The following is a 26,345-nucleotide window of genomic DNA, read 5'->3' as shown; positions in this document are numbered from 1 at the left end:
GTTGCGTTTACATGTTTAGTGACAGATGATGGAGATAGTGATGGAAAGAGAAACTGTTTATGTAGCATCCAAATCACTTAATTCACAATATACTAACTTTATTACCACTGACTGTGATTGTTTTATTATTTTACACAAACATAGAATCAATTAAACCTGGGCAATCTAATTTTAAAATGTACTCTAAGACCCAAATACTATATGTGTGTATATGTTTTCCCTGAAGGCAATCACTGTCCTTTGTGCACTTGCTGCTGCTGCGCCACCTGGTGGTTTGTTGTGTTCAGCAACTTACTGTATGTGGGAACTCACTTTAGAGGACAATAGCTGTTCTCCAGATTGCTTGCTGTGTTATGCTGCCTTTGTGAAATGCACCACACAGCAGAGACAGCCTATAATGTCTTTTTTAGCTCAGTTACTGCTCTCAGAATCCAAGGACACACAGGGAGAAACACTTCTAAATGGGCTCTAACTCTAATGTGTTCATTAGTTTTAAGTATAGATGTGTAGAGCTCCCCTTCTGAGGCTTTATATTGTACACAAATGGCTCTTACACTGTCATGCACTGTTTAGTATAATCTCTATAAAGACACAAACGCTGGCACATTTTTCTTAAACATTCCTTGTTAGTGCATTGGCAACAAACAAGAGTAAAAGCTGGTCAGTCAGAGAAAATAACTACAATGTGACAGGAATATGCCCAGAAGTGTTGTTAGAGTTTATTTTTCATTCACTTCTACACAACTATCAGTCTGGATAAACACTTTATTTGTCCCTGTGGGGAAATTTGGTTCGCAGCATAGTCACATGCCATTTCATCACAACAAACAAATCAGCATTAAACATGCTCCAACGCATACCCATAGCACGCACCTTGCAACAGATTTGAATGGGGTGGACATTGATGCCTGTTTAAAAATAAGTGCTTGGGGAACAAGTGGTTACTCAGATCTGTTTGTAGCAAGTCAAGGGGGGAGATACCATCGACCAGATGGCAAAGGGGGTGCCTCTTGTCCCTCCTGATGATGTTTGCCTTGTTTGAACTGCATGTTAAATGGACTGTTTCTGTGTGTGTTTCATCTTTCCCCACTGCAGGACAGTAGATCCTGCAGGACACTTCAGGTCAGTAGATCTGCACTGATTGGAGAAATGTTTTAAGGAAACACCTCAGCCACCATGAAAGGGTTAGGAGCCAACCGCAGTCGTCACCTGTCTGACTCATGTGAACCAGCGGGGTGCCAACAGAAGCCTCTGTGCCCTTTGACCTCTGACCCTCATAGCACCTTTCTGTTGAACCCCACCATAAACCATTATGGCACTCTGGACCCCCATCTCCACCAGTGCCCCCCCACCAGCCCCACCGCCCTGACCCCTGACTGCCTGCTGCCTTTTAGCCAGATGTCCAACAGCAGCACTTTCCCTCGTCTGCATTTCACCTCCCAGACTGACCAAGTCGACTGCTCCCAGGGCCGTGTGGCTGGTGGTGGTGGAGTTGGACAGGGCAGCAGGGCAGGTACACTATCCACCTCCTTGTCTATGGGTATGGGTTTGGGTCTGGGCCTGACTGGTGCTCCTATGATCACCAGTGGATCGGCCACCATCTCCTCTGCAGCAGCAGCCAAGATGAATCGGTTGCCTACCAACCTTTTGGATCAGCTGGAGAGGCACCTGCCTCTACACCGTGATGGCTTCAGTACGCTGCAGTTCCACAGAGGACGTATGTCAAAGCAACGCAGTGAGAGTCCAGGACGTATACGCCATCTGATGCACTCTGTGCAGAAGCTATTCGCCAAGTCACAGTCTCTGGAAAACTCTGCAATCAAAGGCAGCTTAAACGGACGCTCTGCTGGAGGAAGTACAGGAAGTGGTGACGATGGCGGTAGGCCAACCCGCAGGAGCAAGAGTAAAGACAGAGCTAAGACTGAGGGGCCAAAGCAGAGACCTAGGCCTAATACGCTAGGCCTCTGGAGCTCAGATGATGCCCTGGACACTGACACTACCAAAGCTGGCACTATTGCTGTAGGTTACCGCAACCCGCTGAGCATGATGACTCTTGGCAGAGCGGTGTCAGACAGCCAAGCCGCTCCCAGACATATTCCACAGGGCTACAACACAATTTCTGCACATACCCTCAAGACCTCGAAAAGCAGCAGTGACCTCAAGTTTCTGGCATGCCAAGCGACACAGGTAGGATCCAAGGATGAGGAGGGAAGAACTAGGGGAAGCAAGGATGACACACTAGTGAAGAGGGGGTCCTGGTCCACTCTCACCCTCAGCCAGGCCAGGCAAGTGTTGCAGAAGGGCTCTGCTACGGTCAACAGGACCCTGCTTAAATCAAAGTCATGCCATCAAGACCTGACACAACAGTTCCTTCAGGTAGGAGGGCCAGTGAGTATTCATCTTCATCATCATTCCTTGTAAGTTTGCATGGATTTCGTTATAATTTCTCTAAGGATGAGTGGTTTTATTGGTCAGTTTTAAGCACTGCACATCACTTCCTTTTGGCTGATAATCTGATAAGAATGACTCTCATTCTGTTGATCATATATGCTTTATCTTCATTGTTCATATTCAGTCACATTTATAGATTTTTCTCACAAATCATAACATTCATTCTAGTCACATTTTCTTTTCATGTACCATTGCTGCGCATGCATACAGTCATACTGTGGAGATTCACAAACGAAATCTGATGCAAACTGTAAAATACACTCAGTTTCAATAAAGGATACGATCAGATTACACTGTGTCAATGTGTGTGTTTTCACAATCCAGGTCCCTCTTGGTGACTGGGCAGGAACTTTGGGTCGCGGACGGGCCAAAGGAACGGAGATCCCTTGCCGAAGGATGCGTAGTGGCAGCTATGTGAAAGCTATGGGAGACCTAGAAGACAGTGAGGATTCAGAGGGAAGCCCCAAACCTTCCCCCAAATCTGCAGCTCGTCGCCAGAGCTACCTGAAGGCCACCCAGCAGTCCCTGAGTGAGCAGCAGCCGCCGCCACCTCCACGCAAGTAAGTCCCATAGCGTAGAGAATCTATACATAGTACCGGAACTATGACCTTGATTATCATGCTCATTGATTTGCCATAGTTCAGTTAGTACTTTACCGTCATTAAAGCATAAACAGGCACTGAAGGAGCATTTGTTATAATTGTGGGAAGAGTCGTTTTTCTTATGTCCTCAGAGGTAGTCAGCAGGTGGCAGCATCCTGTCACAAATAATAAGATGCAGCTTAATAAGAGGGGGCAAGAAATCACACACAGTATCATATTTATCTGCTGCTAAAGCAATAGGAGGTGAAATTGTTTGCCATGTGTTTTACCCCTACATCCACACGGACAGGCCTCGTTGCTACGCTCTCATGCGGGAGGATTATCTGTGGTCTCCTCTACAGAGTGCATGCTCTATGCAGCATCTGAGGTCAGTGTCATCCACAGGCAGGCAGTATGGCCCTCGTCCCCTCGTCCCACCCTCACTTGTCCACCCATCACTACCCACCACCTTTTTCGTCTAACCCTCCCAGTAATTTTCCTCTCTGCCCACAGTTCCATCTCTCACCTTGCAGGTACCCTGAGTGGCGTGTCAGTACTCTACTCTCACCTGCTTCCTCAAGCCCTGATTTCATAACATGCAAATTTTTCTCGGAAATCACTCCAGCACACGCTGTTGCTTAGTGCACACACATTTTCACTAACACCCAAGTGCCATATTGGCCAGCCAGAACAGAGGAAATGAATTTTTAGGATCAATTAATGAGGAATATTTATAAAATTGTATTTGGCAGTTTTGCTCATGAGTCACTATTTCCTCTGTGCTGCTATTTTAAAGCACATATCACTCTCCACACATCTCAGTAGTATTTAATTTTAAAATACCCAGGGGAACTTTTCAGAAATGTGATTTAAAGTTTTTCCTGGATATCATCAATTAAACACAGCCCTCATTTATTCCAGTCTCTGACTTCTGAGAGGCTGATTATTACATTCACCTCCACAGCTCCCTGCCGTCGCTGAAAGAGCTGTCCACTAATCGGAGCCTTGATAACTTAGACTGCCTGGTGAGCCCCTTGGAGGCCCCTCCACGCCACAGGAACAATGATTTCAGCCAATGCTCTGCTACACTGGGCAGAGGCTCCACCGCTCAGGTAAGTCTTTCACCTTATCAAATGTGTTGCTGTTACTGTGGCTTGTTGTTACTTGTTGGCAAAGACTATTTTTTATTTCATGCGTCTGCTGTTGATCAGTAAATACTAATGTGAGTGATAGTAATCTGTGACTGTTGAACTTCATTGCATTAAAATGTCAGTGGTGCTTTTGTTATTACGCATAGTTGAGTAAAGCAGTTCACCAGCATCATAAAACTGCATTAAAACGCTCTTGTAGGTGAGATATATTGCAGGATGATGCAATATGAACTGGTACCTGAGCGTACATTTTAGAAACAACTAATTGCATAATTTTGTGTGTGTTTAAGGGTAACATCACAAGAGAAGCTGCAAAAAATACTTTGGCACAACCCTTAAGTTTTGAAGCTACTGTGAGAGGAAATTTTAATGAATGTCTCTGAGACTGTAGAGATGGTACATGAATAAACCAGTCGGGAATAAGCAGGAGGAATAGAAAAGAAGCTTGAGAGCATTTGCAGAATGTCAAAGTGGAACATTTCCCTGAGAGGGAGCTTGTTGTACATCTTCATCAGCACAATTAGACTGGGATACAGAATCGCATACCATCAACAGCTGAGGCAGGAATACCTTTCATGGAGAAGCAATGGCGTCCCTATTTTCAACAGGGGAGGTTTTATATTAATCAAATAATGATTTAGAGACTCAATTTCATTTAAGATGAAGGTTGAGTCAATCAAGCTAAAAGATTTTTTTGATACTTACTTATACAGTATTTGGAGTCAGGGACCAGTTTATCATGTTTGTGTACCACCCACAACTCGACACTTTCATATTTGCTACTAAAATGCCAAACATAAAAATAACTACCACTGCTCGTTTCTACTTCCTTTCATGTCGCATGATCAAACATTTCAGATGATGCCGAATGTCACTGCTTATTCCCATCACACAGTAACAACACAAACCCATGCAACATTGAGAGAAAAGCTATTCTGAGCGACTCATACGACGCTACATTACTTTTTTATATTGTATCTGCACTATGAATAAAACAATCACTCTTGTTTGTGTTGAAGTTTAACACCATGCCGCACTGATGCCACCACGCCATTTACCTATGAAATGTAGGGGCCTAGATTTTGATTTAGAGGTATAGCATGAGGCAGAAAATACATTTACTCATGTAGAGTGCTTCATGATTTTTCTTTCCCACTCCATCAATCATGTCACTTGGGGACAGATTTATTGTGTCTGGAAATAGGACAAAGCTCTAGTTCAGTAACCACTGCGCTGGACTACCTAAATGTCTTATAAAGCAGGTATAACTAGCTCAAACAGTAAAATGCTATTTACACATTAGTTTTATAAGCGCACACAGGCACTGTTTAATGCAACCTCAGGAGAATTTTGAATACATGACATGTATTTTGTAATTGAATATTTTCAGGTTTCTGTTCTGTCATGAAATATCTGAGTACTTCTTCCACCACTGAGTGCAGATCTGTTAAATGCTTGTTCATCAGTCTGCCCTCTGCCCTCAGCGTGTGAGTCTGCACACGTTTTTTCAGGTATGCGGGCAGGGCTGTGGGCACTCGGTGCCGTACTGCGAGGGGGAATCACAGGCGGTGGAGGCTCTGGATCTGCCTGCGCCTACATGCTTCCGGTCGCGCAGCCACAGCTACCTGCGGGCCATCCAGGCAGGCTGCTCCCAGGATGAAGATACAGCTTCTGTGGACTCAGAGTCACCACCGCCCACCACCGCAGGCTACAGCTACAACTCCAACACCAGTGAGTACCAGTGAGAGGAGGTTCGTCTTAGCGACTGTAAAAAGCATTCGCTGAGAGGGAGGAAATACTTGACCTTAAATAATATCCAGACATCTGTTTACTCTGTGTTATAACAGAAAATAACAGAAAGGAAACATATAGGATTTAAAGCGTAGGCTACTGTCTTTTAAAGTACACCTACTAATAATCTCTGTTTAGTTGATAGAAAAAACAAGTACACATAAGCCTGCTACTCTTGATAATACTACATAGACAATTGCTTTCCCACAATGCTAGTATTCTTAAATAAAAATTACATTCAACTCTTAATGAGGATTTTTGGTGACAGGTTGCTCCACTTGCTTTAACAGTGAAAGATCACAACTAAATGTTTCAGCAGCAGCTCAATATTGCGAACAGCTCTCTTGTGAAAGACCAAATGAATGCAAGAGGAGATTGACATTTTTCACATAATCACAGCTACTCTACTTAAAAATTTCTCTCCATTCAGCTAACAACTGTTTTTTTTTTCACTGCGTCGCTTATTCAATGTCAAAAAAAAACAAGTATAATTATCTGTCCTTGTCAAAAATGCTTTGTTTCCAGGGAAATGTGTGTAATACTGTCTCCAGCATCTCACTGTTAGAGATGCTTTTTAAAGTCTTTGTTTGAGACACAACAAATATTTCAACGTAAAAAAAATAAAACAAATCATATTGTTATGGCTTTGAGTTTAAATGAATGCTGACTGACTGGAATATTTGGAGCGATTTTGAGAAATATGCAGCAGTGTTGAAGTTAAGTACCAGTCATTTCTCTCAAAAGTACTCATTTTGCTTGCAGTCAATGTATGAAGCAATTTAAACTCCACTCCTGTTTTTGAAGGACATGTTTCTTATCATGAAATACAATCAGGAAGCATTAGCTACATATTGCAAATAAAAGTAATGAGAGGTTATTATTTTTCTTGTAGTTCTATGTTATATATGTCTGATGTCAAATCATAAACACCATAAATTTTATTTATGAAAAGCATATATTCACACTGAACAAAAACAGAATTGCAGCACACTAATGGTCTTCTTTTCCGACTTAATGAAAAGTTTAAAAATCTAATTTCTGTTGGTTAAATGACAATGATCAGATAGCGTGACCAGACGCTCCAGTGACCACTGAATATAAAGGCCTCGTTAAAATGCAGCTTTATAAAAATGACACGATGCCACAGATGACAAGGGAAAGACAAGAACTGGCTGCTGGATGCTGTCATGTCAGTTAGTGCTTTAGTCAGACAGTTCAATGCCCACAGTTTTATCGTCTAAGAAGCTGTTTCAGACTGTATTGTACGACAGACAATCTGCCACGTAGTAATCTGGATGGTCGTGTCTGATAACCTGATTCTGTCCCCTGTAATGTCTGTCAACTTCACCGAACTCTTCAGGAAGAGATGGACAACATTCCACAAGCCGACATCAACGCCCTCATATCTGTGTGTAGCAGATGTGTGACTCATTACTGATTTGTGATTTCTGATCTGTAAACCCACTCCAAATCTGCCTATTATCGTTTTCATTATAGTATGCACTTGGTTGCCTCATTACGTCTGTTCTCTTGCAGAGATGCGTGTGTTGGAACAACAAATACTTCCGTATAGGTGTGGTTTATTATTTCAAATAGAGCTGCAAAGGTTAGTTAATTAGTCACTAAACACAATATGAATCAGCAACTATTTTGATAATAGGACTTGATAATCCTTGAAGTAATATTTGAGCCAAAAAATCACACGTAAGAACTTGTAACATTTCAAGGTCTTCCTGAACTGTTGGTCAGACAGAACTATATAAAACAAGATGCCAGCTGAGGTTATGGGACATTGTGAGGGGCATTTCTCACTGTTTTCTTATGTTTTATAGGCCAAATGATCAGTCGATTAATAGGGAAACGAACTGCAGATTAATCAGTAATGAAAATGATTATTAGCTGCAGTTCTGATTTCATACTATTACCTGGCACCAATTAAAATCAGCATCAGAGTCTCTTTATTAAATTATAAAGTACACTTAAAACAACTGGAGTGGAACTAATGGGCTCTACAGTTACAAATAGCAGAGCAATAAACACAGTAAAACATTATAATAAAAACAAATGTACATAAAATTATTAGATGAAGTCAGGTTGTCAGGCTCTTCTTCAAATGACAACGAAAAGGCATCTAAAGCACTGACTTAAACGTTGCTAAAATCTGAGCGGTTTACACATGAGATAAATTATTAAGTGCAAAGGCTCCAATAATAAGAATGCAAATAACTCCGATAAAAATTAAAAACCTTTAGCACTTTAACGAAAAATATAAAGCAAGCTAAATAAAGAGATTCCTCAGTTTAGTATGTTAAAACAAACTAATATAATTGAATAAAATATTGCATGCTTTTATATTTCTATTCGGTATAACTTGCAATTTACATGTCTCAGGATAATTCTAAATGTATTAAAATGTTATATAGGAAATGCCTGTATTTATATTCTTCTCAGAACGTTTGCTGTTATTTATCTAGTTCCTTCCAGATATTGATTGAAATCAACATGAGTAGAAGGATAGGCTTATATTCAGTTTATATATCACATATTTATGTTCTATATATCTCATTATATATTCCTAGAGGAGAGTCTTTTGGCTGTCTTTTTTATTACGGGAGTGGGTGGGTTGATACCTGGGTTATAATAAGATGTTTCATGGTGTTTGGAGGGGAAATGGTTCATTCCAGTTATGGCTCCATTGTTGGGGTAACAATAGCTCACAGTCGGCTGGATGTGGATGGTTGTTTTTTTACGTCTAGACCTCAGTCTGTTCCCGCGGCGTCACAGACCAAATGAAGCGCACCTACCGTGAAGACGCTCATGGTCAACGTTACAGCGAGACTTAAACCAATCACCTCCGTGTTCGATTAGCTCCAGGTCCAGAACTGTCCAATCGGTTGCAGAAATCAGTTACGGAGAAAACGTGGACTCCAATCCTCGTCGTCAAGGGCGTGTACTACAAATCTTTTCTTCACAGCGTCGTTGTGTATCTTACGGCAGGACACCGTAGCCCGTCCATATCTTGTGTGCGTTTCATGAATGAACAGAAAATAAGGATTTTTCCAGTCGCCCACGACACAGTAAGATTTCTGTCGCCTTTTTCCCAGCTGGGCGTTAATGTTCTGTTGTCGGTTCGCTAGCAACAGCGAGCTAACGGTAGCTAGTGGTGTGGTAGGTTAACTTGCTAGCTAACGTGGATGAAGAAAGGGGATGAAACCTTAATAGGAGCTGTTTGAGAGCAGCAGGCGAGGCTGGTAGGCAGTAGTGTGACTGCTGCCGTCAGGGTGGTGGTGGTGGTAATGAGGCAAAAAAGCCATCTCTTTGTCGAGGCGCTCATATGAACAGCAGAGTGCCTCGGGCTAACGTTATTCATCGTTAAATGCCCTGTGTGGTAGCACGCCGCGATGAGCATTCACTGGTTAGCAGCAGAAGCTAACAGAAGCCGAGGCGTCAACAGCCGGGCATGGACACCTCGGTGCCGGGCTAGTTTGCTAACCAACTAGTCTGCTACTAGCTAACACCGGCTAATGCACTATGTGACAAAGGGATCGTACTGCGCCGAATAAGTTTATTTAGAGGTCGTTAAATTGTGATTTACAGGCACTGAGCGTCCCTTAAAGCGGTCAAGATTCACATAATTTCTATGTTAACTGCTCCAAATCGAGCTGGTTGGTGTCATGGATTATCGTTAGCTGTTAGGTGAAGTAAAGTAACAGTTCTCTGTTACCACACACTCAACATGTGACTGTAGGAGTCATAAAGGAAGCTGTGAATCACATTTAACTCATCAGCCCACCTAAATTCACAATCAAAACTGACACTTATTTGTACAGCAGGTGTTTTTTATGTCCTTACATAAATATCTCCTTCTGTTTTAAATGCCGTTGAATGTGAGGGGATGTAGCTAGTGTCTCTCTACACATCTACTTTCTGATTTTTGCCTCAGCTGTCACTACTGCAGTGGCTATTTTTGGTCCAGTTTCATGTACCATTTTTATTCAGTAGCTACCTACCTACCATCTTTTAAGACCTGAGGACACAATCAATAATTTATCAGCTTCCTGCACTATGTGGTGCTTTGCAGTTCAGACACTTCACTGGGCTTTTATGCGGACCACCTGACACAAGAAGGATGTGCACACTAAATGACTGCAACGTCAGAGCCAAACACTCACTGTAACATTACCTACATCCCTTTGATAAGTTCACTTATACTATTTTGTATGTTGGCTAAATTCTGAAAACAGGCTGCTGGGTGTCATCATAATCACTGGCCTTTAAGCTTCATTGTAGTGACAAGGCGTGTTCATTATATCCAGAACTGCATTACAAAAGACATGGTGTGTCCTTATTACCATGGATAGACAGTGAGTCATCCTCCACAGTACACGCTCTTTCTCTCACACTCATTGATGAGGTAATCTTTTGACTGAATGGGCGAAGCAACTGTAGATTCACAGTAAGGTCAGCAGCAGACAGGCTTCCTAATGATGAATGCAGGGCTGTTGGTTAACATGGGTAGACAGTAAAGGCCAATCCATTTCCTGCACTAATGGCATGTACTTATCTGAAAGCTGCTTTAACATTGCTAGAAGCATTTATTTTAGATTAAAAATGGTTATTCCAGATACTAAAAAACATATTTTATTTATCATCATACTATTGAGTTTATTGCATACTGATGGACACATTTTGTCTATTGCAGTAAGATATGTTTATTTGTAGGCTTTGTTTTTAAGAATCCATTTCAGAGCTCAGATAACTGGTCGATGAATTGTTGAGTGGATCGTTGTAAAGTAAATGTTAACACTTTCACTAATTATATATTATGTAATTTTTGGAACAAATAATATTTTGTTCAACTTTTTCAGGTGAAAGGATTTTCTGATTTCCTCTTCTGTGTCTTCAGTGGTAGTAAACTTAAGAAACTGAGGCTTCACCTGCCATCATTGTGATGGTTGTGGCATTTTCAATGTATTGTCATCATTTTCTTGCATCTTATGGATCACATGATTAAGGGTAAAGAATATTTGCTGGGGTTTTGGATGATAAGACACATTGCATGCCTCACAGATTTTGTACTCATGGTACTCGTGAGTATTTCAGCCTGAGCAAACTCAAGCTGTTTCATTTATTTAATTTGGATTTTATGGGATTCTACTTCCCTTATCCCTAGCTGGGTGTTATTCACGAGTCATATATAGAGTTTGAAAAAAGTACTGTTCTGCCTTGAAAAATATCCCATCAGGAAAGATTTGAGCTTGGAGACCGTTGCCACGTGTCTTTAGCTGATTAGGCTCTAACCCTGTTAGACTGTTGCCAGAGTCCAACAGGTCAGACAGTGAACCAAAGGAGGTCTTGCAGATACCAGTTTATAGGTCGCCTAAGAACACGCAAACCGATTCTCCAGCAGTGTAAAAGTTAGACAAAATTATTTGGATTTTGTCTTAAATTGAATATCTCTTCTATAGGCGAGTCAATCTTTTGGGATACAATCTGTAGTTGTGGAGAACCAGTCACTCCAGCATTACTGAAGACATAGCTTGTTTGTTTTCATTGCCAATTTTTTGGTATTGTCACTCTTCCACTCTGTGTGTTGTGTAAGCAGTTAACGTTTCCATATCAGTATATCAGCATTGTCTGCTAAATGACTGAGTGCCTGTCTGTCTGTCCCAACAGATAGCTCTTTGTTATGAAGTCTTTCTGCCCTACCCAGTGATTTGCTGTGTCTTTACTCATACCTATGAGCTGGTTGCTTTTATTTGTGAGTCTGTTGGGGAAACAGCACGTATTCTGTATCTGAATCTTGAAACTGTGCCCACAGAATTAATATATATCACTTAATGGAGCAATAATTAGCAGCAACAGTGAAATGAAAAGTGGAAAGCAATTGGCATCAATAGGCATTTAAATTTTTGCAGCGACTCAAATTTGTACAAACCTATAGTGTATTCAAGCCTGGTGGACAGTAAGAAAACCTGTCATTAACGGATTTCACCACAGATTTAAAGTCATCTGTTATGATGTCTAAGATCCTTTTGTTGTAATGTTCCCTATGTAAATATATTTGTAATTTCTGCTCTTTTCCCACAAATATTTTCAAATGTATAGTATTTTGAAAGTGAGTTTTCAGTGCTACATGAAATAGATTCTTAGGTTAAGATGATAAAGCCAGCTTATCCAGTAAATTGAGCCTTGGTTCGCTTGCTGAGCACATTTAAATGGACAGCATTTTGCTGAATGATGCCCTCTGTGTGCTTAATGTGGTTCTCAGAAGTCATGCTCAGCCATGTGTCTTGGTCTAATCTTTCAGTTTGTGACTCCCACAGTCTGTCAGCCTGCTGTACTATCTTACAGTAAGACTGGTTAATCTTGGCCAGAGCTTCCACTACCGCCTCTTTTCATCATACTTGGCTCATGTCCAGAGTTTCACAAAGGTTCATCCACAATAGGCTACAATACTGACTTGGTGTGCACTTTGCTTTCATATTTATTGAACTTGATGCTTTAATGGAAACTAATGCGGAACCACACTGTGTCCTCTTAAGTTCACTCTGCGGTCTAATTAACACACTCCTCTGTTAGTTAAAAACACTCCAGAATGAGCTCAGCAGTAATCAAGACCTAAATCAGTGTCCCATTGTGGCCCATTTTTGCTCATTGTACTTTAAAAAAAAACATACAAAACAAAAGCGCTAATAGTGACAGTACACTGCACTGAAAATAGTCAGACATGTACACTGAAGTTTTAGCATGGTGTGGAAGACCCATTAGTGGTCATCTGATAGCCCTTAGACAGACCTGCTGATGGAACCAGAGTGTATTATGGACCAGAGACTGCATAGCTTTCGTAAGTGAAGCAATTTAGTTATTATTTGATCATCATAGTGGTGTTGACAACTGTGGAAATAATCCTAATTGTTTTCAGAGTAAGAGACAGCCTTCTGGCCCCTCAAATAAGTGATTTATAGACAGCTGTTGTCCACATTACTTGTCAGCTTGGCAGTTGGGTTCTCAGTCACATTCCTCTGTTAGCATAGCAGACGTGTTTCCCTCAATAGTTGGCCTAGCAATGAAAAATGAATCAAGTAAAAAAAAAAAAAAAAAAATTAAATACTACTATTTTTTTTTAGTCTAAGGCTCTTTACACAGTTGACATGAATCTCTTTTCACTGCACCTCCTTGTTGATAAATGCACGTATTTCTGTAATGAAAATGTAGGGCCGGGCGATGTAGCTCAACAACTTATCACGAAAGTAATGTTTATTTTAGTCAATATCAAATTTTTAATAAAGACAGGAAGAAAAAAAAGACTTGATATTGGTATTGATGTTACTGCTAGTGGAACAATACAAAACCTACACACAAATGAAAATAAAAGTAAAATGATAGACTCACATTGATTTAAATTAAAGAGAAAAAGCAAATAATACGCAGAAGGAGTGGACTACGCGGATGAAAATGTCAAAGCAATGTAAGATATAATGCACACAGTGATGAACCTACAGACACTCAAAAGAGGATTTATGTCAGCAACTCCTCATGTTGTTGTGTCCAGCCTGGAATTTTACTGTTTTGATTCACCATCATGACTGTCACAGCCATGTTTTTGGCCCATGCAAAACTACTGTACTCTACCTGCTCAGTTCCAGATGGCAGATAGACAAAGTTAGCAGCTAGCTAGTAAAAAAAAAAAAAGTGGAGCATTTGGAAGCCAAAGAGCCTCTTTTTCTCTCAGGAGTTGGTAGAGACCACAAATGCAGTCAACAGAGACAATATTAGACGTGTGAAAGTGGCCTGAAACACTGCTCCAAAGGAATGCTAGTATCTGTCAGATGTGTTTATCAGCAATTGTTTGCTGACATGTTTGCCATGTCAGCCTAATTGGTGATGATGTGTTCATATTGCACTTTCAGCTGCTTCGTGATACAAAGAAGTCACCAAAAATGTTTTAAGGAAAGTCAGTTTTTACCATTCTACTTTATTTTAAACCATACCTCAGTAGTGTTGCTTGCAGCAGGCACTCTACAGTTATTCCACTGGTACACAAAGTGTGTGTAAAGCATGCTAATGTCTGTTTGTTTCAGCTTTCAATGTGCACTTATATTTTAAAGAGTGATTGATGGAGCAAGTACACATTAACATTTCCTATTTGTCCATGCATTCTGGTCAGTGTCTGATAGTTGTAAAGAGACCTGTGATGATTGAAAGTGGGATGTCCTTTAGAGCCTGAAGAAGTGAAAGTACAGGGCTCAGCAGGCCATCAGCTGGCTCTAACCCGGAGGTCCAAGGTTTGGAAAGCTCACCCATCACCTTGTGGCACTGTGCCCCATAGGGAGAGAGAATGGAGTCAGGGATGACATCACATATCGCAAAAGGACAGCAAAAGGGGTTGCGGTCTTTGCTAATAGTGTGAATAATCTGAAATCGTCTCCTTCACTATAACGAAATATTCCTAAACAGTCTGAATCGGTTGTTGTGGCTCGTAAATTGTGCTTTTGTAGAACTGAGTGAGTAGTGTGGTGCAGTAACTGGTGATGGACTTTTGGCTTCTGATCAACTTTTTAGCGTTGTATGTGTTAAAGAGACACAGTGCAGACTTGTAGAAACAATAAACGCAACTGAGGCATGTGTTGAGGTTCGGGATTTAATGGGGCACATAAATCAGCTGTGCGAACGTCATGCATCTGTGCTATAAGTACTGCATGAAGTGTCTCTTTCTTTGGGAATAAATGTTCCCTTTAGTCCCCTGGGAAGACAGGATTTCTGAGGGCAGATTGTCTCTGCAAACCAGAGCTGCAAGATCGACACATGAACTGCATGCAGCGGATTCCACAGCCATGTTTGTGTATGTTGGTGGGATTTAATGAGGGCTTTACTGGTGTTGTGAGTCACTGGCTGATGGTGGAAGTGCAGCGCCCTCAGAATTGCAGGGTGTTGCTATTTAGATTGAAACCGCTACCGGAGAGAATAAACAGTACATTTCCATTATTGATCCAAACTGGTGAGAGTTGAATTACTTGGTCGCATAATTTTAAAGAAATTATTTCATCTATCATGTGTGTGTCAGTAAATGCAGTAATTACATGGAAATATTTGCTACTGTCTTTTCTGGTTAACAAGCAGCTTAAATAGCATCCATCCCCCAAATTCTTGAAGAAAGTCTGTGGTTTTTCCTGGGTTCTCATGCTGTTGTACTGTAGTTCACTCTGTATCATCCACCACAACCCTGCAGTCAGACTGATTACAGAGAAAGAGGCACCAGTCCCATTCCTTCTCCCTGAGTCAGATTGTCTTTGCTCAGTGGTAATCCACTTTTAGGCCTCATTTGAGTTTCTGTTGAAAGAATTTGTGGATCCACAGTTCATATGAAACCATGCTATAAAGGTGCCATATATGGTGTGAGCATTGGTAGCTCAACCCTGATTTAAACCGATACTGTAAGTCAAAGTAGAGTGTTTAATAATAATTCAGTTTTAATTTGATTTGATAACTGAAAAGATGAAGCAGCAATATTCTGTTCATCATTTACTTTTGCATGTTGATGCTGAAGTTGCCAATTAATGAATTGTAGTCTATCAGCATTATCTATAGGCAGTCATAAGTCCTATCAGTCATAACATTGAGAACATTGATGATGATTAGTACACTGTACACATTACAGCATAGAAAGTCACACATGGTGGAGTACTGCACTGCCGTTAAATACCTGGTATTCATGTAATTTAAAACGCTGTGTACAAATGCCGTCCTGCAGGCACTTAACACCCGAAGGAATTTTCCCAGTGAACTGACAGTTTGAAATACCTGCATTTTGGTCCCTGTTATTTTCTGGAGTACAAATGAATAACCATCAGACACCTAGCAGATCACCAATCAAGTTTACACTCTCATTTTCCTGCTGTGTGTCGGTCACTCGTACTATTTATTGGAATGTGTCATGCAGCACTAAATACAAAATAACAGGATAACGGTGTATTTGACTGACTAATCTTTGCAGTTTCTGAGATCCAGTGAAAACAAAAGCAGAAGAGTGCAAAAGAGACAGCTTGCCCCCGGTTTAGTTCCTGTGGATCCATAGTTTCTCCAGCTTGGTAGGCTGAAGGGCTTTTAGCATGGAAGGTGGATTGTTCCTGTCTGACAGTCCCCAGAGTAAAAGGCATGTGAAGGTGTGGCATGTAAAGGAAGATCCCCAGAGACAGACTGACGTCAGTGGAACACAACCACCAGGAGAAATGCATTACAGGGAGCATAGAGGTAGCTTTCAACACTGCGTAATAGAGGCAGCAATAAGGGCAAAGTGCAGGTTTGTTTTTCAGATAGCCTATGTTAATGGATTGATGTTATGGCATATGGTTGGCACCAGTTGGCTTCAGTCTAGTAGCAGTTTTATTTTTCTCTGCTTTGTTTTTGAAGTGACAAGGTGCCAGCTTTTCATTCCAACCTCTGTTTTCTTTCCTTTTTTTTAATTTTTATTTTCCGATTGCAGTCGGCAATAGGAAGGCTCCCCCTCCAATCCCACCCCGCACCACCTCCAAGCCCCTCATCTCAGTAACGTTGCAGAGCAGCACAGAGTCAGCTCAAGACACGTACCTTGACCAGCAGGACCGCGGCAGTGAGGCCAACAGCCAGTCGGGACGCAGCAACTCCTCCGACAGTCTCTGTAGCATTCGCACGGGCAGCCTGGCTAAGGTCACCCGACCTCCTCCGGTCCCTGTCCCTGCTACAACCCCTGCACCTGCTGCAGCCTCTGTACCTCCCGTTCCAGCCCCTCGTGACCTCCCTCCTACCAGCACTGTTGCTACTACCACCACTTCAACATCTACTCAGCCCCAAAATGACACCCTGAACATTAGTATCACCCTAGAGCAGCCCCCAACTGCACCCAAGAGGAAACTGTCCTCTATTGGAATTCAGGTAAGTTGGTCTTTGATATGTAGTGGAATATAGTCCTACAGTGAGACGAGTAAAACCAACTGGAGAGTTTCATTTCTCTTCTTCCTGATTTTTTTTTTTATTTTTATTTTTTAGGTGGATTGTGTTCAGCCAATCCCAAGAGAGGAACCAGTCCTCCTGACTACACCTCTGAAATTTCAGTCAATTGGAGTTCAAGTTGAGAACGGCAGGCCGTAAGTAAACGCTTACATTGCAATCTTTACAAGCTTGCTGCAAAGACAGAATTTTTATGACAAGGAATTAGGATTTTAGAATAGAGAACATTATCCTTAACTTATGCTAATATTGCCATTATTGGTATCATTATATTAAAAATAAGTGCAACTCCATGGCTTACTGCTTTTCATACAGAATTTTTAAAAGACTGTTTGACTCCTCTGTGCCTCAGTTTATTATATTACACGTGAAATATGTAGCTGTTGTTATATATTTCTTGAAAATTTACCTCGTGTTTTGGACAAAAGAACATTTCTGTACACAAAATTGCATAACTATGTGAATCAGACAGAAAAGGGCCTTATTTAATTTGTGAGAGCTGATGACACACTCTTGGGGATTAAAGGCCAAGACATTTGTGTGAGAGAGGCATTAGTGGTTTAAAGGTTATACAAGTGGGCGTCTTTAAGCAGGTTGGTGCCCCTGAGAAAAGCCTCCAAGCCCAACTGCTCCAGTGTAAACTGCTCAGTGGTTTTCAGGTTTGGTTGTGGTTGCACTGGGCAGCTTCCAGGTGTAAATTTGTGTGACTGTTTTTGTGTCAACAGAGTGTTTATGAAAAAGAGAGTTTTGCTGTTGACTGTGCTTTCCTGGAGAAATAACAACCAAAAAATACATTATTGTATGTTCACCTTGTATCAATATAAACCGTGTTGATATTCAGGGAGAAAATCATAAGATTATGTTATTCGTTTGTTTGACCCTGCTGCCGGGCCTTGCGTGTCAGAATGTGCTGTAGCTCTTCTCCTGCTTTTCCCTTCACAACGGCACACTCTCACGGTGTCATTTTCTCATCCCTGTTGCTGGTACCTCTGCAGCCTGTGCAGCAGCGAGTGGCTAAGGTCATTCAGCAGTCAGCGTGGAAGCAGCACAGCAGCACAGCGCTCTGATTGATGTCCTTTTACTCTTGTTTTGACTGTAGTGAGCTGAACATAGTGGGAAACTGGCCATTTAAACTTTTGCAGAGCAGCGTAATTTCCGTTAATCACATTTGTTTGACAGAACGCTTCTTTTTCTCCCGCTCATTATCTCTGGAGCAACTTAATCGTTGAGCCTTTATTCTGTGTACCTCATTTGTTGCCAGTGTCCCTTCTGCCACATCCTTTATACCATGACGTCTGACTCTTCATGCTCCTGTACCGTAAATGACCATGTACAGTCAGCTGTCACGTACTCCTATCTGTTGAACTCATTGACCCCAAACTGTTGCTTGAGAACATGTTAGCCTCGCGACTCATATCCGCCTTATTTTATTAAAGTCTGTCAGAAACTGATGTTCATACATGTCTGTGCAGTCTCAGCCGGGACAGCAGCATGGCCTCCAGACAGAACACAGAGAGTGAGCCTCAGGAGCCCCAAGATGCCGCACCCACACAAAACAACACAGCCAACTGCACCAACAGTCAGACAGTGAACGCCAGTGCGCCAAACGGACAGGACAAAGCCATGGAACAGCAGCCCCTTAAACACACCTCAGTCCCATCCCGGATAGCCACCTCGCCCCCTGAGAGCCTGGATCCGGCTTTAGACCCCTCCTCGCTGCCGCCACCAGATCCCAGCCTCGAGTCCGGAAACTGCGGCTCCCAGGGAGATGCTGTCCAGGCCAGCACGCCAGCATGCCTCAGAGACGGCAACTGGTTTCTGAAGCTGCTGCAGGCTGAAACAGGCCGAATGGAGGGCTGGTGTCAACAGATGGAGCAGGAGACCAAAGACAACAAGCTCTCAGAGGAGGGTAAGTGACAGAATTGCATAAAGTGTGGGTTTTCAGAACATTTAGACCACAAGTACCTTTGTCATATGCATTGTATTCAGACAAAATTCAGGTAAAACAGGATGCTTTAATTTACTCTTCGCTTCATATATGCCTGACTGTTGGATAGTTCACAAATCTCATTACACTTGTCAAGGTTTTCACAGTCAACATCCAAATGAAGATCTTACCTCCTCCAGGCTTTTTTTTGCTGTTCCTATCACACTCAGTTACACTCACCAATACAGATCAGTGCTGCCTTACACAGTGGTATATTCAGTGGTGAAACACACCAGAGATTGGACACAAATTGGAGAAGAATTTATGCCTTTTTAACATTTGGATACAAGTGTCTTCCAATGTGAGATGATCAGGTTTGCTTCTTAGACGCGTTTACACTTAGACTTTTTTCAAAATGTGGTAAATATTCATACCCATGATCTATTAAATTCCTGAAATGTAAATGCTCCAGTTAATGTTTTCATCATTTTACTATCTTTGTCTTTTAATATTTTAATGCTATCTAAGTTTCTCATTTGTTTGCCAACATCTTTTAATACTTTACCTCATTTGGTTAAATTGTAAATGAGGCCATCATACGTTAATGTACTCTGAGTTTAAATAATGGTCCAATTAATGAATGAATGAATAAATGTAGAACTAAAGTCCTAAAAGCCAAAACACTCAATTTTTGAGTCAGTCTGTCAAACTGAGTTATAAAGTTCCTACAAGAGCTTCACAGTAACAGACAAAAGAAAGAGGCATGTTAGTAATAGTACAGAACATGTCTTGTCAAGTCATCGCAGTGAAGGATTAAGTTGATGTCTGTTAGTGAAGTTCACAGACGGGGGACTGGGTCAGGTCTCGTCCCTGTTGGCTACGGACAATGAGACAAAGCATGACGCGATCATTACTGCCACTGACTCGCAGTGCTGCAGCTCATTAGAGGGGGAGTAAGCTTTATTTTAGCCGTAATAGAGCCACCGCAGAGTCATTTAACTTTTTTCATCTCCCAGAATACCACTCAGGCTTTTAGGCAGATCAATCTCTGCAGTGTCTTAAATATGAATGAGCAAGGAGCAGACTAGCGGTAGAGGCTCCTTCAGATTATCTTTCCCTCCACTCTCTGTGGACCTGAATTATGAATTTCCATTTACATGCAAATATTAAGCAGAAAATAGCTGAATATAGAGTAATTTGTTGTCCTCCCCAAGACTGAATTAATACATTTCTTGTAAAGAAATAATTTACTGTCACAGAATGCTAAATGTTAATATAAATATTTTATCACTAGACAACAGGAATAAATCCTGTGTAGCTCTCTAACCCTTTATACTCTGCAAAGTGCAGACACTCTTGTCTTTGCTCTGGAACTCAAAGCTTTTATGACCTTTTTGTTGTTGTCTTGTGTATCTTTACATTTTAGCTGACAGTGTTGCTTTTGTTTGTCATCAGTCTTGCCGTCATGTTGATGATTTATCATATTTTATCTGCTTTTGCAGTGTTGGGGACAATCCGCAGTGCAGTCGGCAGTGCTCAGCTCCTCATATCACAGAAGTTTGAGCAGTTCAGAGGACTCTGTAATGAGAACTTGGTGAGTGACTTCATTACATCCTAGTGAATCTCTTTCATGTCTCGACGACAAAAATCATTTGTCCGGCACAAAATGACATGCAAAATCCCATTCGGTAAGTTATGCTGAGGGAGGAAATGATATCTTCAAGCAGAAATTCACGTATGCTGTGATAGATGTTCACCTGGTCTAATGACTCAGTTTTGTTGCAGTTCTTCCTGTCAGAGTATTAATACTGATGAAATAATCTCCTCTGATAGTTGATTGGTGTCAAATGTTTTTTTTTTCTTCAACCACTTGCTTGAAGGAAGCCTGACTAGGAAGTGTGTGTGTGTGAGGAGGGATGTCAGTACTTTTTTTTTTTCCTCAGATTCGTCCAAAGCCATTCATCTGTGTTCATTTTCCTTTTACTAGAACGTAAATGCCAACCCACGACCAACAGCACAGGACCTGGCAGGGTTCTGGGATCTGCTACAACTCTCAATAGAAGACATCAGCATGAAGTTTGATGAGCTGTACCAACTGAAAGCCAACAACTGGCAGCTTCCTGAGAAGTCAGAGAAGAAGGTGATGTTTGTTATCTGAATACAGTTGTAGCAAACAATAAATCATTGAACCAAAAATTAATCAGCGTTTATAAAATCACGGCGAGCTTTTCCTTACCTTTGAGTTTTGGTCTGTTCACCCAAAAAGATTAAATTTTAAACTGAGCACTCACTTTTTATAGACAAAATGATTTATCAGTTGGTTGATCGCTAACATAATTGTCAGTTAGTTGTTAGTTTCTGCTCTCAGTTCAAGCCTAAAGTTGTTTATCATCACAATAATTCAATAAATGCTTAATGACTTACAAATGCAGTGCAAAAACTCAAAATCTTACCAAGTCTGTTTGTCTTATTTTTAGTCAAAATGTCTCATTCCACTTGATTCAAGATAAATTCACTTAGCAAATGACATTTCAGCAAGATGAAGGGACTTGTTTTAAGACAATGCATCTTAAATATCTTGTTAAGTCAAACAATCTTGAAATTATCTTGTCTTAACCCTCGTGTCGTCCTGCGAATCAAATTGACCCGTTTTAAAGTTTGAAAATGTGGGGGGAAAAAATATTTTCACAGAGAAAACTTGCACATTTTCAAATTTTTGGGGGGAATTTTTTTGAACATTTTTTGATGGGATAAAAAGAAATGTTAAAAAAAAATGTTTCTTTAAGAACATTCGGAAAAAAATCAACCAAAATCCAGCAAATTTCACTGGATTTTTTTTATTTTTTATTTTTTCCCTGAATGTTCTTAAATAAAATATTAGAAATTTTACTGATAAATATGGAATCACTTAAATATTTTTAGGATTTTTTTTTGGAAGATTTCTATTCATTTTTTGAAAACATTTACAATCTTCATTTTTAAAAATTTCTTTCCAAATTTGGGAGCAGGAGGGTTAAGATACTTTACCAAGCCATTTTCACTTGTTCTATTGGCAGATTTTTTTTTGCTTATTTCAAAGTAAAAGTTCCTTGAAATACGTTTTTTTCCTGTTGTTTTGAGAGGGGCATTCCCTTCAGTGTTGCACTGTATTAATATTGTCTTCAGCTGTACCTTACCTCTCTCCTGTCTCAACTCTCACGTTTCCTCAGGATGACAACAAGCAGCTTCCATCATCTGTGCCAAAGAAGCCGTCAAAGCCGCGGCTGTCAGCAGGGAAGGACAGGAGTGTGGACTCGGCTGTGGACAAGCAGCGGCAAGAAGCCAGAAAGCGTTTGATGGCAGCAAAGCGGGCGGCATCAGTACGACAGAACTCCGCCACGGAAAGCGCTGACAGCATCGAAATCTACGTCCCCGAGGCCCAGACCCGCCTCTGAGGGCGAACCAGCACCGATCATCGAGGAAAAAACCTTACTCACTCCAGACATTCATAGACACAAACACACAGATCTGAGACGAACACACAACAACAACAACAACAACAACAACAACGGATGCACAGAGGTCGATCCCTCAGAGCAGCACAGCTATATTGGCAGGAGATGCGTTGGGGATCACAGGGCAGCAAAAATAATCCAGAAAAATGCAGATCGCCAACCTGCTGCCGTGGGACAGATGTAACCTCGACAGATGTTTAATACTATTGTTATTATTGTTATTATTGACATTATAATTATTATCTCCTAAAGTATTTCAAGACTGTCTTAATTGTGTGAGTACCATGGATAAGGACATCCTGTACCTTGTGAGCTGAAGAATCTTGGTATCCCAGAAGTTTACTCTCTTAAAAACTCCCTTCACTGCTGAGTCTACCGGCAAGTTGTGGCTGCCTGGTTTACGAGCTGAGCTACCATCCACACACACTCAGGACACACATGCAGGTGTACTCACTGTCCACAGAGTCTTCCTGTTCTCTCTTTGTATCTGGCTGCCACTCGTTGGGTGTGGTGTGTACGCTGTAATGTGTAAGAATTCTAAGATGGCGTTAATGTACTCAGAGGTATAAAAATGCAGAGAACCAGAGGAAGGCAGTAGCATATATATTATAAATATCACACTATTACGATGTTCATTTTGTAAATGTTGTATACCAGATTATTTGTTAGAAAGAGGTCAGTGTTCAGTACCAAGGTAGTTTTTTATAGATCGAGTACATTTACTGTCATGATATATTAGCACTTGATGCAATCATTCACTCCATCTCTTTCTCTCTCTTTCCTCCTCTCCTTTTCACAAACGCCCACTGCACAGTCTGTGTCTGTGAAAACCCCACTGTTAAAGTCTTACGTTGGTTTGTTTTTGCTAAGAGATGTAAGGATTGACTGGCCAGCCAGTGAGATACAGCGGAATGTATGAAAAGTTTGCATTTGCAGCTCATGTCGACTTGATCACTGCACTTTCCATTCACCTCAGATCAAGTTTGCCCACCTTTTTGTTTTCCCCGAGTCATTCTGATCTTTCACTGCATCCTCATGTGATGTAGGGGACCAAGACATTCACCACTTGATATGGCATTCCCATTCAACCAGACTGTGTGTGATAGGGTGGGGGTTTACTCGCTACTGGAAAGGACATGGAATAGCATAGCAATAATACAATCACAGTAGAGCAGTCAATGCAGTAGGTGCCCAGTATTTAGTCAGCATTTGTAGTAGGGCTTTCATAGTTTGAAGGATGAATGTTTATTTCTTGAAATGACAGAAATCTCAGGTTGAACACAAACTCAACAATACAAACCACTATGGATGGGATATTTGTTATATAACCTCAGATGAATTGGCTAAATGCGTCGAGCCTTTTCCAAATATTCCGTATCACTCCAGAACTACTCTGTGTTCTTCTAAGGAAAAATTAGTTTTGGCGCAGTAACGCAGAAGCTTAATTTGCTGAAATCGTCCATCTCCCTTGCTTCCCTTTCTAGCAGCTTGAACTCCCACCCGTGTTTTTTGAGAATGAAGAGCTGTGGTACTTTTGTTTATTAGTTAAAAAATTGATGACATTTGGCACATTTTGTGACTTTCAGCTGAAATGAGGTCATGCTAAACATGTCTTGACTTCTGTAATTATAATAATTAATGGTGCTGCGAGGGATGTCGTTTTGTGCCAGCATGGCAATGATCAACATTTCAGTCTCATTTGATGAAGCTTTTATTTAAAATGATTATTTAATATGATCCTGACTTCCTGTGTGCGCATTCTCAGCAAGTTTGTTTGGGTTTGCATCATCCCACTCCTGATTGGCTATGCCTCATCGCTCTGTAAACTCATGGCACTTGGACTACGGGACTGGAATATTTTCCCTGTTTCTCAAATGGAAACACAAGTGACATGGGTGCACAAGTCGAACAAGACATAGCCGATACTCATGCACAAGTACAGGTTGACTTCCTAGCTGTTTTGTGTTTTGTTTTTTTGTTTTTTTTCAGTAAGAGCTGGCTCTCCCCCTACTGGTCAGTTCTTGCGTGACACTCCAGACACATTTTGTTCTGCTCCATTTTGAATCTCAAACAAGAATCGAAGTTGAACTGGGAATGCTGACACAACACTGCGTTGTCGATTTTCTTATTCTCTTATTTGTATTACATCAACAATGGACATGTGCATTTCATTGTCCAAAGAAATCATTAAACATCCCTTTGCTACATGTCCGGGTCATCATTCTTGCTGTCCTTTTTTATTGCAGTCATTCATGACACAGCGGTAATATTAGCTGTTAAGTTAATATTACACCAAAATAACTCATAAGCATTAGAGTAGAACTTCTATTGTTACTGTGTAATCTCTAAAAGCATGGCCTTCTTACATATAAAATATACAAAGATCCTTGCCAGTGAATTTTCAGTATTCCTTTAAATGGTCTGAAGCTATTCAATCTGTGTAAGGCATTCAGGGTATGTATAACTGTGACAAATGGTGGAAAGTCCTTTCCTTTTTCATATCATTTGAGAACCGGATCCCTTTATTTGCCTGCATACGGAACTTTAAGAGAGCAAGACCTGATCAGGGATCTTCAGACAGTTTGTTTACCAGTACTTCCTGAGTTCCAAAGGGCTACAAAATGGACAAACGGTGACCAGAAGGTGCAACTCTGGAGGCAGATAATGTGGACGTGCTATTCAAGCCACCATGTGGACGAGGCAGTGTTCTCCGACTTTCTAGAATTTACAGAATTGTGAGACATAGTGGCCATGAAAATCTTTGTGGTTAAAAAAATTGGTTGTGCTTTGATGGACAGAAACACTGGGAATCTGTTCTGACTTCGCCCTCGTGGTCATTTCTCTCTGGCCACTTATCTGTCCTCTCAGAGATCCAGCTAGAAAAATGAGCAAAAACTACGTAGTTCCAGATTATCTTGTACTGACAAGCATTATTTTACAAAATAAGCACATATCTTGACGAAGGGTTGTTTAATGTTATGGTGTATTAGTTAGACACTGTGAGGCTACTTTCTTTTAAGAGAATAAAGAATTGTGATTGCAGTGAGTTATGTGGCATATTTTCTGTATTAAATAAGCTGTAGAATTAAGGGGGAATGCCACTCAGTTTTGAAATGCATGTATGTTTTTCCTTGGGTATATATTTTAACAAATTACCTCAATTATATTAATCGTTTTCAAATTTGGAGCAAAAAAAGTGTCCAAAAAACTTGTCTGTGTGATCCCAAAGCATTTGTGTTTCCTTTTTTTGTTGTTGTTTTTATTTGTTTATACCTTAAAATAAAACACTTTCATTTGGTCCACTTTAGTATGTGGTCGTACAAATAGTACTCATAACAGCAAAATACTTTAAATGAGGGCATTTACTGTATGACCCATGTGGACTCCATGTGCACATGCATGATTTTTTTTGTGTAGGGCTTTTTTTTATGTCCGTTTGTTGGTGATAATTATTTGAACACATTTTATGTAATCGCCAGCTTCCATCACTGGACCCTCCTGACATCAACCACATCAAACACTGGTCACAATCACTGAAACACAATCCAGGCCTCGTTGTCTGACATCCATAGCTGTCCTCACTAAGGCTCTTTTGGCTCAGTCGGAGCAAATCTAAGCAGCCAGGCTTCAAAACTCTGCCGAAAACTTTCACAGCACTACAGACTATCACATCACTTGATTTTGCTGTGAGATGTTCAGCAATCATCACTCCACCATCTGGAAAGCAAAAGCAAAACAACAGAATTTAGTGGCATTCTCCCCCTCATTCACCAGGCTACTGACTATAGCACCTCCTGCAGCCTGTACAGAGAATGAGTCCTGAATAAAGTAATTCAACATTTAAATGTGCCTGTAACTGCACTATTTTTTTGTTACAGTTCCTGGCAAAAAGTACTAATGAAGTGATTTAATATTTCCTCTTTGTGCTGTAACTCTACTAAATATCTAAAGCCAGATATTG

At 40.9% G+C, this 26,345-nt stretch overlaps 1 protein-coding gene across 5 annotated transcripts in view; it reads left to right on the top strand.

Moving 5' to 3' along the window:
- Window positions 1–25,430, top strand: part of dlgap4a (discs, large (Drosophila) homolog-associated protein 4a) — a 96,192-nt gene extending 70,762 nt beyond the window's left edge. Inside the window, exons 3-13 of one of the 5 annotated variants that reach the window (XM_051949286.1) lie at window positions 1,096–2,388; window positions 2,776–3,011; window positions 3,343–3,420; window positions 3,997–4,144; window positions 5,668–5,914; window positions 16,461–16,888; window positions 17,003–17,100; window positions 18,436–18,872; window positions 20,393–20,484; window positions 20,878–21,030; window positions 22,100–25,430. In XM_051949286.1, coding sequence (XP_051805246.1) covers window positions 1,177–2,388; window positions 2,776–3,011; window positions 3,343–3,420; window positions 3,997–4,144; window positions 5,668–5,914; window positions 16,461–16,888; window positions 17,003–17,100; window positions 18,436–18,872; window positions 20,393–20,484; window positions 20,878–21,030; window positions 22,100–22,324 — 3,354 coding nt within the window. In that variant the 5' untranslated portion in view covers window positions 1,096–1,176 and the 3' untranslated portion in view covers window positions 22,325–25,430. The remainder of the gene's footprint in view (window positions 1–1,095; window positions 2,389–2,775; window positions 3,012–3,342; window positions 3,421–3,996; window positions 4,145–5,667; window positions 5,915–16,460; window positions 16,889–17,002; window positions 17,101–18,435; window positions 18,873–20,392; window positions 20,485–20,877; window positions 21,031–22,099) is intronic. The other 4 variants (XM_051949288.1, XM_051949290.1, XM_051949287.1 and 1 more) reach the window with 4 other exon arrangements.
- Window positions 25,431–26,345: the final 915 nt, after the last annotated feature.

The sequence above is a fragment of the Acanthochromis polyacanthus genome, chromosome 6 (assembly GCF_021347895.1).
Source record: "Acanthochromis polyacanthus isolate Apoly-LR-REF ecotype Palm Island chromosome 6, KAUST_Apoly_ChrSc, whole genome shotgun sequence".
In the NCBI taxonomy this organism is placed as follows: domain Eukaryota; kingdom Metazoa; phylum Chordata; class Actinopteri; family Pomacentridae; genus Acanthochromis; species Acanthochromis polyacanthus.
Note: the sequence above shows the minus strand (reverse complement) of the source record. Positions and strands in the feature narration are given on the sequence as shown.